This window comes from Aedes albopictus, chromosome 3, assembly GCF_035046485.1.
Source record: "Aedes albopictus strain Foshan chromosome 3, AalbF5, whole genome shotgun sequence".
Lineage (NCBI taxonomy): Eukaryota > Metazoa > Arthropoda > Insecta > Diptera > Culicidae > Aedes > Aedes albopictus.
The window spans coordinates 15,653,874-15,672,093 of record NC_085138.1 but is presented as its reverse complement, the minus strand read 5'-3'; the positions used below and the strand labels follow the sequence as shown (position 1 = coordinate 15,672,093).

Below are 18,220 nucleotides of genomic sequence, written 5' to 3'. Positions count from 1 at the left end.
AAAATACATTATAGATAAAGTTTATTGCCTTGCCATTCATTGGAAGACTAGTCACAGAAAACAAACTGCATGACCATAATCCTTCTTCTGGCCAGCCAACATTGACGACACTCTTTGATAAATAATATATTGTAACCATTCGATACCACATTTGCACGAATCAAAACTACGTGATTTTTCTAATATTTTTTTCGTACATTGCCAATGTTTATCTGCCATGACAAACAACACGCTGTAAGCTTCCAATCCGATATTTGCGCGAAGCAAAACAACGGGATCTTTCCAATCTAGCTTTTCGTCAGCGGACATTGCCGGGACTCTCTCTTCACGACAAACAACACGCTGTAAGCTTCCGATCCGACATTTGCGCGAAGCAAAACAACGGGATCTTTCTAACCTAGCTTTTCGTAAGCGGACATTGCCCGGAGTCTTCCTCCACGACAAACAACACGCTGTAAGCTTCCGATCCGACATTTGCGCGAAGCAAAACGGGATTTTTCTAACCTAGCTTTTCGTAAGCGGACATTGCCGGGAGTCTTCCTCCACGACAAACAACACGCTGTAAGCTTCCGATCCGACATTTGCGCGAAGCAAAACAACGGGATCTTTCTAACCTAGCTTTTCGTAAGCGGACATTGCCGGGAGTCTTCCTCCACGACAAACAACACGCTGTAAGCTTCCGATCCGATATTTGCTCGAAGCAAAACAACGGGATTTTTCTAACCTAGCTTTTCGTAAGCGGACATTGCCGGGAGTCTTCCTCCACGACAAACAACACGCTGTAAGCTTCCGATCCGACATTTGCGCGAAGCAAAACAACGGGATCTTTCTAACCTAGCTTTTCGTAAGCGGACATTGCCGGGAGTCTTCCTCCACGACAAACAACACGCTGTAAGCACAAAACAAAACAATTCGATCACTCTAGCGCTGCTGGAATTTGTTCTTTTGTTGCACTTTCACACTCTTTCCCGTCAATAATTGCCCATGCACAAACAGTTTTCCGCACGCATTTTCCAGCGGGAGCTACGTCCCCGAAAAATATCACACCGAACTTCCACTTTTCTCATATGGGTTTTGTGTTTCCCTCCCTCACTTGTTCACTAATGCATGCACATTGAAGGGTGATTCCTCCCAGCAAAAATATAGGTTCCATTTCCTCAAACGAAAAAGCTGGCAGGAATTCGCCAATGTGGAGTTTCGTATTTCACTGGGAAGGAATCACCCCTCACGTGCAGCACACACAACTTACCCAGGCTGACGTCGGTTCACAAGTGGCAAGAGTGAACGCGGTTGGGTGACGCCTGGAGTTGTTGCTACGCAAGCAGGGATGCTAACATGAGCCTCTGCACGAATTTGCCCTGTCCTGCTCACTCCCACAGAACATTTGAAAACAGCGCGCACAGTAAAAGTCAAATTTGACTTTTACTGTGCGCGCTGTTTTTAAATTTTCTGTGGGAGTGAGCAGTACGCCAGATTCGTGCAGAGGCTCATTGTCTGCTTGACAGTTCGCATCACATTCAAATGCTCTGTATCGCCTGCTGTGATCAATCTCCTTTCCACAGCTTTATGCAGTGCATCTTATATCTCACAGAGAGACGTGATTACAAGACCGTTAGCGGCAGGCCTAGCGGTGCATCCGTTCCAGAGGGCCAGTCACAAGCGGCAGATTTCGAGAAACAACAGGGTATCGACGAACAACGAGAACTAACATCGATTCCTGAAACTCGACCTAGGAGGGAGGTCAGAAAACCATCAAAGTTTGCAGATTACAAAATGTAACTTTTTATATTTCCTATAAAATGTAATACCTTTAATATTAGCTTTAAGAAAAGGGGGGATGTTGTATTTGAACCACCCTGCTACTGATGTAATGAACCACCCTAACAAGAACAATAAATCAGTATGCTCCAGACTGTCAACACCAAACCACGTTCTTTAGAAAACAATCGCAACCTGCATTTGTTGCGACAATCCACCCTATGCGACATAAGTTTGTCCCACACTGAAAAAAATCGACACGATCGAATAATGTATTTTGGCTTGTGAGCTGAGTCAAAAGCATCCACGTTAGTCTGATATGTTTTTCCAATGCATTACGTGTATCTTACACGTTATAATAATCTGATTCATAACATGGATCTCGCAGCAAAGCGTACATTACCGTATCAAATGTAATTCAGTTCAATATAATATTTGTTGCACTTGGGGTTCAAATAGCACTATCTTTAACTGAATCTAACAGCCAAGACATTCTAATCTCGTGTGTAATATGAATGAAAATGAAGCAATTTTTCTATTGAATTTGCGCTACTGGTTTTTCCAGATGCATTTCATAGCTGGTGACACATGACGCATGTAAAAACCGTCAAACTTCAACGATTTTTCATCATGGCCCACCAACTGGTCGAGAATTCAACTGAGCAGCGCCTTTTCCTCGTTTTTACAGTAAGTGCAAAACATTTTTACAAAATTAAAAAGCTTCTACAACTTATATGGAACAATATAATTAATTTGAAACTTAATTATCGTTTTTTTGCAGGCATAACGTTTAAAATAAGTGCTCCAATATTTATGTTGGTTCTCCGCGAGGCGCGAAGTGAAATGGCGTCTTGCAGCAGCAAATACTTTTTAAGGCTTCCGTAACCAGGTATAACGCCGGCCTCCGTAATCAGACTGGTCTCGTCGCCGGAAGAACGACAGGCAAAGAGCTTCTCCGGTAAAGAACCAGGGAGAGGTGGCGGCTTCGCGGCAGGTTGCGAATGAGATTACTTATTCCGGTCAAGGATCATCTAGCATCATTTATTGTCCGGGGTACTGGAAGCGATTGGCCCAGGACCGGGTCTAGTTCGAAGTCTAGTGGGAAAATCTAAGTAAGTAATATGTAGAACGTATAAGAACAAATATCAATAAATAAATTCTTCAATTGCAATTATAGAGTTTCAATCAATACAAAGCATTCGCCTATGTGTAAAGTGCTCATATTTTGCGTGAGCTCCTTTTTGCCATCACGATTTAATTTTGAACAGCAAAAGATGTGTTAAGTAATTTAGCCTGAACACATAATTTGGAATTCAAAACTTAAATCGTGATGGTAGAACTATGAGCTCGCGTGAAATATGGGCACTAGATAGTGTAATTATTTTCTGGAGGATTACATTAGCAGCATAACATGAAATCCATATGCTCCACAACACGAAATTTATATTCAGCATAATATGACATTTGTGTATTTACAAATTGAAATGCAAATGTAATTATTTCAAACTCCATGTGAGGTGCACATTAGAATCGTGTGGATTGTTGATGTATCAAAGAAAAAAATATGTTGGTGGTTCTATATGTGCCACACGTGACATTCGTGGGTTTTTACAATTTGCGCAAATCAATATGTAATAGTTATTTATGTAACGAGTTGCAAAATGATGATTTTTACAGCACGAGTCGTACATTTATCCAACGAGGCTTGCCGAGTTGGATAAATATGACGAGTGCTGTAAAAATCAAGTTTTGCATCGAGTTGCATACAACATTTTTTGCAATGAGAAAAAAAAATCACTTTAATATGACCATTTCCATCAGTATCATCATGCTTCCTGGTGATTGAACGGGATCACCCACGTGTTCAATCAAGCTAGACGCAAAACTTGAATAAAGCAAGCTGTGCTATAACCAACTATAACCGTCACAGTTTTTCAAGCTCTTGACATGGAAACACAGGTTGTTTCCCAAACAATTGCATTATGATTCATAATGCAACCCAAATGAGTTGCATTATGAATCATAATGCAACTGCTTTTCAGAGTGAGGAAAAGTAGGCCGTAGTTACACTAAAACGGCAAGTATAAAATTCAATATTATAGTGCCAAGTTGCAAAAAACACATTACTCAGGCGCGTCAATTTTTTTGAGTGCAACAGACTTTACCACAGACTAGGATAAAGATCGTACACCACGAGTTTAGAATTTTGTAAGCCATGCATTGCCATTTTCGAGCGGTAACTTCGAATCGGTAAACACTGCAAAGCTGTTGAAGATCTATCATCAAGCAGTTACGGTTCAATAAAAATCGATTATTCGCTACAAATTCGACTCCGTTTTGTCTCCAACAAAATTTTTCGAGATCATGTCTTTATCTGTTATCAGTTGGGAAAAAGTATAATCGCCGCGCCTTATTTGTTGCTTCTTTTGTCTAACAATTCTCTTCTTTGAGTGTCCCCTATATCATGTGACCGGCACGATGATACTCTATGTCCAAGGACATTTTTATTACGAGAAGTTCCTGGAACAAGCGAGAAGACGTCGCCCACAGCATGGTCTAATTACCAGTCACCCGTAAGGCCAATAAATCATTGTTCGGAGATTCTATACATTTATTCGTTTGCACTAAAAATCAATTACTTGCTACTGGTTTAAAAATTCAAGGAAATTTTGAAATACCGTACGATCAGTATCGTTCTTCACTTCATTGAGGTTATTTAAGAAAAATTATTCAAAATAAGGAATTCAATTCAGCCACTCGCCCGGCTCATTCGCCTTTACCGTTATGCACCTCCGACGAAGCATCGAACCGGACCGACTTCCGGCCGGAACTTTTCTCTTTGCCCTTCTCGTGCCCGGTCGTCGAGCTCACCTTGGACTTCTCCTGCTCGAGCTGGGCGTAAAGGGCCGTCATTTCGGCGGTCATATCATCTCGCGTCTTTTTCAGCTTCTCTATCTCGACCAGCAGTTCGGTTTTGTCCTTCATTTCGCCACTCTTCAGGACGGAGTAGATTTTTTTGTACTTTGCCCGGAGCGTTTCCAGTTCCGCTTTTAGGGCAAAGTTTTCCGCTTTCAGGAGATCCAATTCGGTGACTACCTCCTCCGAAAGTGGCTCAGTGCTGGATGTGGCCTCTTCCGAGGGAGAATTTTCAGTGCTATACTCTCGATTGGCAACTAGCGCCTTGAACTGTTCCTTCTGAATGATTTGCTTCGTTTCGCGGTCGATTTGCTCGAAAAAGGTGAACTTTCGATTGTATTGAATTTCCTCCTCCTTTCGTTGCTTCTGCACTTCCTTCTCCACGGTGTCTTTGTCCACTTTTGTCTGAAACTGTTGCAACGACAGAGGACGAGACTTTTTTGACTTTGAAGACTGCTTTGCTTCTCGTTCGGTTTTATCATACTTCACTTTGTTAGCCTCAAAATCGAGCTTCGATAGTAGTAGAGCCTGTTCCAAATCCTTCTCAAAATGATTGTCGACTATTTCAGTGTCTTTTTGTTGCCATTTGTTCCATTGCTCCGATTGTGCTGCTTCGTTGGCGGGCTTTTTAGGTTTCTTCTAGAATTTTTAATTATTGTTCATAAACAAATTAACTTTCACTAGTTTTTGCATCATTCTTACCGGTTTCGGTTTCTTTTGACTGTTCTGCTGGCTTTGCTGATTACCGGCCTGTTTCTGATTATTGCCGGGAGTTGCTGTTTTCTGATTCAATGTATTTTTCTGCTTCTGTTGTTTCGGTTTTACGTAGTCGTCATCATCGTCCTCTATTCGTAAACCGGCAAAACGGGAAGGAACAATCGATACCATTGCTTTCGAAGCGACAATGAGCTACAAAACTGGTTAAAAGTTGCACAAAAATCACGGACGCGCAATGGAGATCGCACCAGAAGTTGAACTTTTTTCAGTTTGGTTGGTGAGAGCGAGCGTAAACATTTTTTTTTGATTGACATCGATTTGTTTACCAGAAAACTGGTATAAAAATTGAAGTTCACAAGCTACACTGAACGAAAACCATCGCGAAATCACACACGGATAAATAAGAAAATGCTAGAGTTTTTGAAAGTTATCCGGCTGGAGAGCGTCCATAAATTGGCAAGGAATTGGCATCCCTATCCCACCAATGCAATGTTTTCGTAGCCAGCATAACAGCGGCTCAAGCGTAGGGCTCAAGCTGACAACCTATCTCGCAACACAGCAGCATAATTTTAATGCGGGGTAAGAAAAAAGAAGACCATAACAGTCCCCTGTAAATTGGCTTCTTAAACGGTGTTGAGATAATTCCATATTCTTCTGCATGCCAAACTGAGCCGAAATCCAAATTTTCATGAATTTTGGTGCCCGGGAACCTATTTAAAAATCAATTTGAAGTTTGTATGGGAGCGATTTGATGAATCACCCCTCGTCGGATTTTGTACTGGGCGGAGCTGTCAAACAGTTGCTATAGTAGACTATAGTCTTGTTTATATAATCGATGTAAGGAATTCCGTATCACGACGAAAAACTTTATGTACAAAAATGTATTGGATAAATCTACGAAATAAACAATAATAATAATAATAATAATAATCTTACTAACAACAGAGCACTGGCGGACGATTCAACCGGCCTTAAAGAAGTTAATTATTGTTCACAGCTTTTTCATTTGGCCACAGACAAACAGACGTGTCACTTGGAAGAAAATGCGATAAAAATCATCGTCACGCAAACATAATCGCCCAATGCTAATTATGCTGTGGTACGCAAATCCACTGAGTTGATGGCGGTAGTGAGCAAACGTCAAACAGGAGCAAAAACGATGCGAGCGCCATGAGCGAGCGTTTTGCGAACTACGGAATATTTGAATAATCCGTTAAAAAGTGAAACGATGGGAAGTGAGTAGAGTGAGACGTCTGTTTGTATGTGATTTGGCCATCTTCAATATGATTGTTAAGGACTATATTTCTCAATTAGTTAATTTCGCATGAGAATCCCTAGTTTACCAAACGATAAGTTTGTCTAGAAGAGAGATGTTCTCTCTCGCTATGAATTGTATGTCGGTGTAGATAGACGGTTACTTTGTATTAGATAGATCACAAATTTATTGCCTCTGTTCATCAATCTATCACGAACCTAGCTTCAGTGCAAAATAAACCATCAAAACGGTCGGTCGTTAATTTTCCTCAAAAAACCCAAGTTGTGTACTGTATTTTTAACTGGGAAGAACGCCTAAAGTGGTAGAAAACAACGTCAGAAGAACTCTCTACGAAAGGCTTGATTAGTGTCCGAAATTCGCTACGTAAAGGGTCCGAACAAATGGTGCCGTGACCAGGATTTGTGCCACGGGAAGTGATCTGGACACCATCGACACCATCTTATTAGTTTTGTGCGCCAAGTTCTTTGGATTGACGATCCATTTCAACGCCGTGCGAGTGCCATCACATTGTACGTCGTTTGTTTTTTGTTCTACGGTCAACGACTGGAAGCAACCAAGATCGTCACTCGATTGCATGTGGCTGATTTGTGTATATGGCAGGCAGTATGGTTCAACTTGCCTATTACTGAAAATGAGTGAAGCTTATGGAGGCGAATCTGATCACGGAGAGACTGTGCCAAGTCTTGAAGTTACCACGGAAACAAACTAGCGTGCCAATCGCTGGTGTAGGCAGTGCGCGGGTTCAGATAAACAGTTCTGTGTCCACCACAATAGCTTCGAGAATCACCGACTACGCCATCCCGATGGACTTCTTAGTTCTGAAGAAAGTAACAGAGGATCAGCCTTCGACGACGATTCCGGTCAGTAGTTGGAACCTACCATCAGATATGGTACTGGCGGATCCAGGTTTCAACAAGCGGGCTCCAATTGACCTATTGCTGGGATTGGAGTATTTCTACGAGTTCTTGTTACTCAACGGTGGTCGGATTCAAATACAGCGGGTAGGTGAAGGAATTCCACTCTTCGTCAACACTGTTTTCGGGTGGATAGCAGCCGGTAAAGCGGATTTGGGTAGCCTTAACCCGATTCCGTGCTGTCACGTAACGACCAACGCGACTCTGGAGGAAAAAATTGAGCGATTTTGGAATATTGAGGAGATGCAGGACGTTCCACGGCGTTCTCAAGAAGAACAAGACTGTGAGGAACATTTTCAAGCCACTTTTTCACGTGATTCAACCGGGAGGTACGTGGTGCGTCTGCCGAAGCGAATGGGTTTCGAGCAGATGATCGGTGAGTCGAGAGATACGGCTCTCCGCAGACTTATGCAACTTGAACGGCGGTTGGGCAAGGACGCAAATCTGCGCAAGAGTTACAATGAAGCGATGCAGACCTACTTGGAGCTGAACCACATGACAGCAGTTCCGGACGAAGTTTTGAAACACGATAGTCGTCTCGCTTGTTATCTGCCTCATCATCCGGTTATCAAAGAGTCGAGTACAACGACAAAGATTCGGCCAGTATTCGACGGTTCCGCGAAAACAACCTCGAACCACTCTCTAAACGACGCTTTGATGACAGGACCGGTTCTTCAAGATCCTCTTTTTGATCTGGTTCTTCGCTTTCGCAAACACGCAGTTGCTCTCGTCGCAGACATCGAGAAGATGTATCTACAGGTGAGAGTGCATCCAGATGACACCTCTCTACAGCGGATTTTGTGGAGATTCTCGCCGGAGGAGCCGATTGCAACGTACGAAATGAATCGTGTAACATTTGGTTTGGCTCCGTCTTCGTACCTCGCGACACGTTGCTTGCAGCAGCTGGCAGACGATGAAGGAGATTTGCATCCACGGGGAAAGGAGGCGCTCATCAACGACTTTTACGTGGACGACTACGTCGGTGGGGCAGATTCTGAGTGTGAAGCTATCTTGTTGCGGCAAGATTTGGAGCAGCTAATGCCTAAAGGAGGTTTTCGGCTGCGAAAATGGATGTCCAATGCAAAGGGTGCGTTGGAAGGACTGCCACCGGAGGATTTAGGAACTCAGTCTACGCTGAACTTCGATCAAGAGCAGGTGAAAACGCTAGGAATCCATTGGCGACCAGGGTCGGATGTGCTGGGTATCGACGTGTCAAACCTTACTGTAAACGGACAGTGGACTAGGCGCAAGGTATACTCCGTCATTGCTCAGCTGTGGGACCCTAGCGGTATTACGGCTCCAGTCATTTCTTGGGCCAAGATACGGATGCAGCTTTTGTGGGTAGCAGTTCAAGGATGGGATGATCCCCTGTCTGAAGAATTAGCCAACCGGTGGACTGAGTTCTACCATCAACTACCCGTCCTGTCGGAGATCGAAGTGAAACGGCATGCTTTCGCCAATTATCCGATGTTGATTCAGTTCCACGTTTTCTCGGATGCGTCGGAAGCGGCGTATGGAGCGTGCATCTACGCTCGGTCGATCGATCAACGGGGACATATTAAAGTGGAACTATTAGCGGCAAAATCTCGACCAGCGAGTTTGAAGAAGACGACCCTTGCAAGGCTGGAATTGTGTGGTGCTCATGTAGCGGCCAAACTCTATCGTGCGACTGCGAAAGCCCTTAAGATGGAAAATACGGAAACCTGGTTCTGGTCGGACTCAACGGTGGTACTTTCATGGCTGAAGTCGCCGCCGTATGTCTGGCCTCCTTTTGTGGCTAATCGGGTATCTCACATCCAAGAGCTGACAAAGGGACATCGGTGGAATCACGTCAAGGGGACTGAAAATCCAGCCGATCTCGTCTCACGTGGCGTCATGCCCAAGGATCTCGTCGACAAGCACCACTGGTTTCACGGGCCGGGTTGGTTGTCGTTACTCGACCAGCATTGGAATACCGAACGGCATTTGAAGTACGAACGACCAGCGGAGGAGCTGCTGGAGAGAAAGAAGAACGTTATGGTCGTAGCCGATTCTCAGCAACCACATCTACTGCTGGATCGCTATTCTAGCTACTGGAAACTTCTTCGGATCACGGCATATGTCCTCAAGTTCATCCGGAGATGTCAGCATCGTAGATCGCCCCCCACGTCCTCTTCCTTGTCTGTAGCGGAACTACAAGAAGCTAAATACACGCTGGTGCGGTGTGTTCAACGGGAACCGTTTGCCGCGGAAATCAAAGCGTTAGCCAATCATCGACCGATTCAAGCCCACTCGTCGCTGAAGCTTCTTCACCCTTTTCTGGATCACCAGGGCATACTTCGGGTTGGTGGCCGGCTGAGATTGGCTGGAGAATCGTACGCAGTTCGACACCCCATGATCCTTCCCAGCAATCACACGTTTTCACGCCAAGTCGCAGTCGCCTACCATGAATTGTCGCTCCATTCCGGCCCCCGAATGACACTCGCACAAATCCGGCAAGAATTTTGGCCATTACGTGGAAAGGCACTAGCAACTTATACTTTCCGAAACTGCTTACGCTGTTTTCGAACCAACCCTGTCCCTGTTTCCCAACCACCTGGTCAATTACCAAAACCTCGTACAACTCCTACTCGTGCATTCGCTGTCACCGGTGTAGACTACTGTGGTCCAGTCTACCTCAAGCCTGTTCACCGTCGTGCAGCAGCACAAAAGGCTTACATCGCCGTCTTCGTGTGCTTCAGCACGAAGGCCGTCCATCTGGAGCTGGTTGGAGACCTCACAGCATCTGCTTTCCTAGCTACGCTACGACGTTTTGTGGCCCGCCGAGGTCTGCCTTCTGAGATCCACTCGGATAATGGCCTCAACTTCAAGGGTGCCAGCAACGATCTACGGGAGATGTACGAGCTACTGCATGATCCCGTCGTGCATTCACAAATCTCCAACGAGACGTCGCAACGAGGAATCGTGTGGAAATTCATTCCACCTAGAGCGCCGAACTTTGGCGGCCTATGGGAGGCCGCCGTAAAATCTGCCAAGACGTCACTCGTTCGTGTTCTGGGGCAACGTAGATTGTCATTCGAGGACATGGCGACTATCCTCACCCAGATCGAGGCGGCGATGAATTCGCGGCCACTCACCCCCCTATCGGAGGACCCAGACGAGTTAGATGTGCTCACACCAGGGCATTTTTTGACTGGCTCCTCGTTGTTAGCTCTCCCCGATCCGGACTACAGTGAGATCCCTCCGAATCGGCTTCAACACTATCAGGGACTACAGCAGATCATTCAACAGCATTGGAAACGGTGGAGACGGGAATATATCTCGCAACTCCACAACCAGAACCAAAGATTCCCACAAGCAACTACACTCGCGGTAGGCCAAATGGTACTCCTAAAGGAAGACGGGAATCCAGCCATCGAGTGGCCCCTTGGCCGCATTATTGAAGTCCACCCAGGCCCGGACGGAGTGGTCAGGGTGGTGAAGGTACGGATGCCAAGCGGTTCTATCTACAAGCGGCCAGCATCACGAGTATGTTTGCTGCCATTCGAAAGGGCTTCGAAGAAGGATGAGACGCTTCCAGTCTGAAATACCGTAACATAGCTTTGTTTCTTCAAGTAGAGTATGCTAATTTGATTGTGTTAGATTGGATTCTAAGATTTAGCTGTTGAATTAGTAAATTCCGATAAGAATTTAGGTGGCCGGCATGTTAAGGACTATATTTCTCAATTAGTTAATTTCGCATGAGAATCCCTAGTTTACCAAACGATAAGTTTGTCTAGAAGAGAGATGTTCTCTCTCGCTATGAATTGTATGTCGGTGTAGATAGACGGTTACTTTGTATTAGATAGATCACAAATTTATTGCCTCTGTTCATCAATCTATCACGAACCTAGCTTCAGTGCAAAATAAACCATCAAAACGGTCGGTCGTTAATTTTCCTCAAAAAACCCAAGTTGTGTACTGTATTTTTAACTGGGAAGAACGCCTAAAGTGGTAGAAAACAACGTCAGAAGAACTCTCTACGAAAGGCTTGATTAGTGTCCGAAATTCGCTACGTAAAGGGTCCGAACAATGATAATGATGTCAGTTCAAGCCTCGTGACGTCATCTTGCGGTATCATTGCACTTGTGGACCACCCTGTTCTATTTTATACCACATTTGACATTTCGCTTCGCGCTGTCATTTTTGGTCGTCGTCGTCGTCGCCGTCGGCCTGCAGTTTTCGTCGGTGAGCGTCGCAAAAAGTTTCTTGATTCGGTCTGTCGCTGTCGTAAACTTTTCGCGTTTTTCGGTAGAAAATAGTGTCCTAATCCGTTTAATTTAATCGGTTCGTGTTCGGGAAGTGCCACACGTTGATTTAAAACTATGAACCGGCGCCGTGCTTACGAGGATGATGGCGATTTTTACGGTGGTAAGTTCGATGGATTTGAGTTTGGGCTCTCGCCTCGTCTAACCTCGTTCTGCGTTCGTAGTCAACGGGAACGAGCGGCTTATTGGGATAGGGTTACCAGTTGGAATTAGAGCCGGTGATTTTGATATTTGTTTTTGTATATTTTTAGAACGGACCCGGAAACGTCGCCGGGTGTCGGAGAACCAGGAGATGGAAGAGCGTTTGGAGACGCTGATTTTGAGAGTCGGTGAGAACAGCTCCTCTTCGCTGGAGTCCAATTTGGAGGGATTGGTTTCAGTTTTGGAATCGGATTTGGGAAACTTTCGGAGCAAGATTTTGAGGATCCTGTCGGAGTGTCCGATCAAGATGCCGGAGAAGTGTACCATTTATTCGACAATGGTTGGGCTGATGAATGCCAAGAACTATAACTTTGGCGGCGAGTTCGTTGACCATATGGTGAAAACGTTCAAGGAGAGCTTGAAGCAATGCCGATGGGATGCGGCTCGCTATGCGTTGAGATTTCTTTCGGATTTGGTGAATTGCCACGTTATCTCGACGAATTCGCTGCTCCAATTGTTGGATAACATGGTGGATGCGGCCAATGAAGATTCGGTTCCACAAGTTCGTCGAGATTGGTACGTTTTTGCAGTACTCTCTACTCTGCCATGGGTTGGAAGAGAATTGTACGAAAAGAAGGAATCGGCTTTGGAGAACCTGTTGGTGAGAATTGAAGTGTTCCTGAACAAGAGAACGAAGAAACATCACAATTCTTTGCGAGTGTGGTCCGTTGATGCTCCGCATCCCCAGGAAGAATATTTGGACTGCCTTTGGGCCCAGATCCGGAAGCTACGCCAAGATAACTGGGCTGAGAAGCACATCCCCAGGCCTTATCTCGCATTCGATTCGGTACTGTGCGAAGCTCTTCAGCACAATTTGCCGCTGATCCATCCACCACCGCATCAGGATTCATTCGAATATCCAATGCCGTGGGTCGTCTATCGTATGTTCGACTACACCGATTGTCCGGCTGGACCCATCCTCCCGGGAGCGCATTCAATCGAAAGATTTCTCATTGAGGAGCATTTGCATTCGATCATCGAATCCCACCACTGGGAACGCAAAGATTGTGCGGCCAATCTGCTGAACCTTTCCTACAAGGACAAAATCCCCTTGGAGTACTGCATTGTCGAGGTTATTTTCGCAGAATTGTTCAAAATGCCCACCCCTCGTTATTTGGACATTTGTTACGGATCCATTTTAATCGAACTGTGCAAGCTACAACCGTCAAAGATGCCGCAGGTACTTGCTCAGGCCACGGAAATCCTGTTCATGAGAATCGATTCGATGAATACGAGCTGTTTCGATCGGTTCGCCAACTGGTTCTCGTACCATCTGAGCAACTTCCAGTTCCGTTGGAGCTGGGACGATTGGGATAGCTGTTTGCTGCTGGAACCGGAGCATCCGAGACCGAAGTTTATCGAGGAGGTGCTGCTGAAGTGCTTGAGGTGAGTTTATTAATTTGTGAGATTGTTTGAAGTACATAGTTATTATCAGCTTGTCGCTCTCATTTTAGGTTGTCGTATCACGATCGCTTCAAGGAGATGATGCCGGAGACTTACTCCAAGCTCCTCCCGAAGCCACCGATGCCGACTTACAAGTACACGATGGACGGTGCCGGTGAGTACAGAAGTTTTATTTCTGTTATGCATGTGCATCATCTCAACTAAAAGCAGTGCTGAAAAATTCATTTCGTCATATCTAAATTCAATCACCTACAGCTCATTTTAGAAGCTGAACCTGAGAATATGGTATATGAAAAACTTGTGCTGCTAGACCAGTTCTGTTAGAAAGTCACGGAAAAAATGCTATTTTTCGAATATTTAGGGTAAATGTCACGGACTACCTTTGAAAAATGCCAAATGATATTCACCGTGAATATCATTGGCATTTTTCAAAGGTAGCCCGTGACATTTACCCTAAATATTCGAAAAATAGCATTTTTTCCGTGACTTTCTAACAGAACTGGTCTAGCAGCACAAGTTTTTCATATACCATATTCTCAGGTTCAGCTTCTAAAATGAGCTGTAGGTGATTGAATTTAGATATGACGAAATGAAATTTTCAGCACTGACTAAAAGTCGTTTTTCATATGATGAAGATTGAATTTTGACAAGGCATCTCACTTATGGTGCTTTGAACTAGAAGCGTTAACGTGAAGACGCTGCAGATTCATTCGTATGATTATTCAAAAAGCAAGTTTAATTGAGCAGGAATTTGGATATTCGTGTAGAAGGAATAAGACAAAGTCGCTAGATCTAGCAGATACACTGCCGGTGGACGCATAAATGTCCCATGTGCAAAAACAGACAATTGAGAAAATAGTATCCGAAGTTCGAAAAAAGAAAATTGTCTCAACTATGAAGTATAACTGCTGTGTCGTATTCTAACATCAACTAATTTTGAATTTGAGCACTAATTTTTGTTTTAGAGCGATTTTATAGTTCCATAGGATTTCCAATGAAACGTGACGCTTATGCGTCCACTTTTAAAAATGTTACAAATCGGCCTTGTATTATTTCAACAATTTTCGAAACAAAGTACGTATTTTTATTTCCCCATATGATAGTACCCCATGATACATGATCATGGGCTGCAAAATCTCAATATTGCCAAAAATGCACATGGGACAATTATGCTTCCACCGGCAGTACAGGGGATGGCCAAAATGTTTGGGAGAGGCAACTTTTTTTCTCCCACAAAAAAACTCAACATGCTGTAACTTTTCATAGAGTGCATCAAAAAATCTCAAATTTTGACTGTTTGTCAACCTATTGTATGTGCATCATTGGTACAAATTTGGGCTCGAATGATTAATGTATCGCAAAGTTAGAATCGTTCGGGTAAAACACTATTTTTTAGACAACTCATTTTTGAACTGTCATATCTCGGAAACCAGTGAACCGAATTGAATGAAATTTTTAACGTTTATCAACAATATATTGATACTTAATACGACTTTATAAAATGTAATATTTTTTCACGGCGAATTAAGTTATACCGGGTTGAAATTTTTACCCATATAGAGGAAAATAAGTCAAATTTACAATACCACACAAAAATGACTAAATGTGTTCTTTTTTCAATCTAAATAGGCTCTAATATATCTGATTAAAGATAACTTGAGAACAGAAGTGTTAAATCTTTGGATATCATCACTAAAATTTATTGACATTGATGTAAAAAAATAACGTTTTTTCGAGAAAAATCCAAAAAGTGTCAATCCATGATAACTTTTTTCAACGTTCAAAAAGTATCTATGTTTTAATAGTTTGTGAAGCATTTGTATATTGTTAGTGTACGTTCAAAATTTCATTCAATTCGATTCACTGGTTTCCGAGATATGACAGCTCAAAAATGAGTTGCTTGAATAATAGTGTTTTACCCGAACGGTTCTAACTTTGCGTTACATTAATCATTCGAGCCCAAATTTGTACCAATGATGCACATACAATAGGTTGACAAACAGTCAAAATTTGAGATTTTTTGATGCACTCTATGAAAAGTTACAGCATGTTGAATTTTTTTGTGGGAGAAAAAAAGTTGCCTATCCCAAACATTTTGGCCATCCCCTGTATATGCGGCAAACCGGCCATTCCGATAAGATACAGCAAATTCCATGGGGACAGGGATAAATATTCTTCTACTTTTTGGCGAAAGGTCTCGACAGGACAGGGACAAAGCCTGCTTCTCAGCTTAGTGTTCTATGAGCACTTCCGCAGCTATCAACTGAGAGCTTCTTCTGCCAATAAGTTTCTGGACCGAACAGGAATCGAATAGACAACATAAATGAATCTGGAAACTAAAATACATCTAGATATTCTTCTATAAGGATTTCTCCAGAAATTTAGTCAGAGTTTCTTTATCCTTCCGGAACTTTTTTTTTTAGAAATACCACTTGGAAAGCCTTCCAGGATTTCTCACAAGATTCCTTCCGTATTTTTTCACGCCATTTTTGTTAACATTCCGTTTTGAATTCCTCCAGCGATTCCTCCAGGGATACCTCCAGGAATTTCTTCATGTATTTCTGTAAGACTTCCTTCAGGATTTCTTACAGGGATTTTTCTGAATTTCCAGAAGGTATCCTCTGAAAATTTTTCAGCATTCTTCTAGAACTTTCTTCAGGGTATCCTCCAGCGATTCCTATGAAATTGCTCCCAGAATACTTCTAAGTTTCGTCCTGGAATTTCCAGGGCTTCCTCCAGGGATTTCGGCAGGCATTCCTCCGAGGATTCTTGCTGAGGTTCTTCCCAAGATTCCTCCATAGATCCCTCTGGATTTCCTACAAAGTTTCCTCCAGCAATTCCAATGAAATTCATCTGAGATTGCTGCTGGAATTTCTGAAGAAATTTTTTCAGAGTTTCCTCCAGGAATTTCTCCAGAGATTCCCCCAGGAATTCCTCCTGCATGGGTTTCTTCGGGGATTCCTCCCGAAATTCCACCAGGGATTTCTCCCAGGATTGCTCCATAGATTTCTGCAGGGATTCCTCCAGGGTTTCCACTAGGAATTTCACGATGGATTTCTTCTGGGGTTCTTCCAGGTATTCTTTCAACGAGTCCTCCAGGATCCTCCAGGTACTCTTCCAACGATTCCCCCAGGAATTTCTCCACGACTTCCTCCGGGGATTCCTCCACGAATTTCTCCGGGCATTCGTCCAGGAATTCATCCAGGGACTCCCCCAGAAATTCCTCTGGAGATTCATCCAGGAATTCCTCCAAGAATATTTCCGGGAATTCCTTCAAGAATTCCTGCGGGGATTCCTCCAAGCGTTCCTCCGGGGATTTTTCAGGGATTTCTACAGGGTTTCCTTCAAATATTCCGTCAAGGATTTCTTCAAGAATTACTCCGGGAGGAGTTCCTGTTCACTGAATGAAATTTTGAAGGAATCCCCGGTGAAATTCCTGGAAGAACACCCTGGAGAATTCCTTGATTATTCTCTGAATCCCTGAACAAATTCCTGGATGAACCCCTGAAAGAATTCCTGAAGGAACCCTTGATGGAATCGCTGGAGGAATTCCTGCAGGGATCCATGGAGTGTTCTCCGAGGCAAATTCCCTTTAGAAAACTCTGCAGGAAGTCCTAGTGGAGTCGATGAAAAAATTCCTGTACGGTTTTCTGGAGTAATCCCTGGAGGAATCCCCGTCTATATACCTAAAGGAATCCCCGGAGGAAGTTCTGGATTAATTCCGGGAGGAATCTCTGGAGATATTTCTGGAGAAATACCCGGAGGAATTCATGGAGGAATCTCTCGAGAAATTGGAGGAATCCCCAGAGAAATTTCTGAATGAACCTCTGATGAGATTACTTGATCTTTTCCCGGAGGGATTCCTGGAGTAAACCCTGGAGCAATCGTGGAAGAATCCCTGGAGGAATTTGTAGAGAAATCCCCGGAGAAATTTCTAATGAAATTATCGTAGATATCCCTAAAGAAATTTGTGCAGGAATACCTGGAGAAATTTTGGATGTAGGGTGGGGCGGGGCAAGATGGGTCGCGGGGCAAGACGGGTCAGTGCCATTTTCGAGCGCATTACTCATGTTTTGATTATGTTAATAATTTTGTTAGATGACCAACATGAATATACAAAAGTTTAAGGCATTGATTAAAAAATTATTCACTCATTGGAAATAAAAAATAAAATGGTTTTTAGCCATTTTTCTTATGCGATACATTCTATATAATCTCCATATAAACGGCCGCGGGGCAAGATGGGTCACCTTCAATTTTGAACGTATTTTTGGAGCATTCAAAAGTTCTTTATTTTTTATTACAAGACTATCTCATAAATGACTTCAATCAAGCGGAATGAACGCTCAAAATTATAACATAAAATTATGATAATTTTTTAGTGAAAACATCGATTTTTAAGTCGCCTTAGGACCACTCAAATCGTAAAGTTTTTTATATTCCAAATAAATTTTTAAAATGTTTACTAGTAGCTCTTGTTTACTCAGTATGGATATGGAGCATATATGAATGCGGAACAAATCTTATATTTTGACGTTTTTCGTTGAGGAAATGTGAATTACTTAAAAGGTGATCCATCTTGCCCCGCACTTTTTTCACGGCGCAAAATCGATCACTTTTTAAAACTGCTTGTTTAACATCATATTTTGTATTTAATGAACTTTTTATCGACTTTTAGCATAGCTAACTAGTATATTAAAGAGTAGCGGACGAATACAAACCAATACGATTTGTATTTACAAAGTTAT

The 18,220-nt window shown here is 43.2% G+C and overlaps 2 protein-coding genes across 3 annotated transcripts in view; one reads left to right on the top strand and one right to left on the bottom strand.

Moving 5' to 3' along the window:
- Positions 1-3,964: 3,964 nt before the first annotated feature.
- LOC109418222 (G kinase-anchoring protein 1-A) lies at positions 3,965-5,702 on the bottom strand. 2 transcript variants are annotated; one of them, XM_062842717.1, is made up of 2 exons: positions 5,377-5,702; positions 3,965-5,310 (listed from the first exon to the last, which is right to left on the bottom strand). In XM_062842717.1, exons 1-2 carry the CDS (start codon positions 5,560-5,562, stop codon positions 4,525-4,527), a joined length of 972 nt encoding a protein of 323 aa, XP_062698701.1. In that variant the 5' UTR covers positions 5,563-5,702; the 3' UTR covers positions 3,965-4,524. The 2 variants fall into 2 exon arrangements, with proteins under 2 accessions (XP_062698701.1, XP_019547925.3); XM_019692380.3 differs by having other exon boundaries at positions 3,992-5,313; positions 5,377-5,695.
- Positions 5,703-11,763: 6,061 nt separating this feature from the next.
- The window catches only part of LOC109427984 (nuclear cap-binding protein subunit 1), a 76,703-nt gene continuing 70,246 nt past the window's right edge, over positions 11,764-18,220 (top strand). The window contains exons 1-3 of the mRNA XM_019703640.3: positions 11,764-11,970; positions 12,119-13,454; positions 13,523-13,626. Coding sequence (XP_019559185.3) covers positions 11,925-11,970; positions 12,119-13,454; positions 13,523-13,626 — 1,486 coding nt within the window. The 5' untranslated portion in view covers positions 11,764-11,924. The remainder of the gene's footprint in view (positions 11,971-12,118; positions 13,455-13,522; positions 13,627-18,220) is intronic.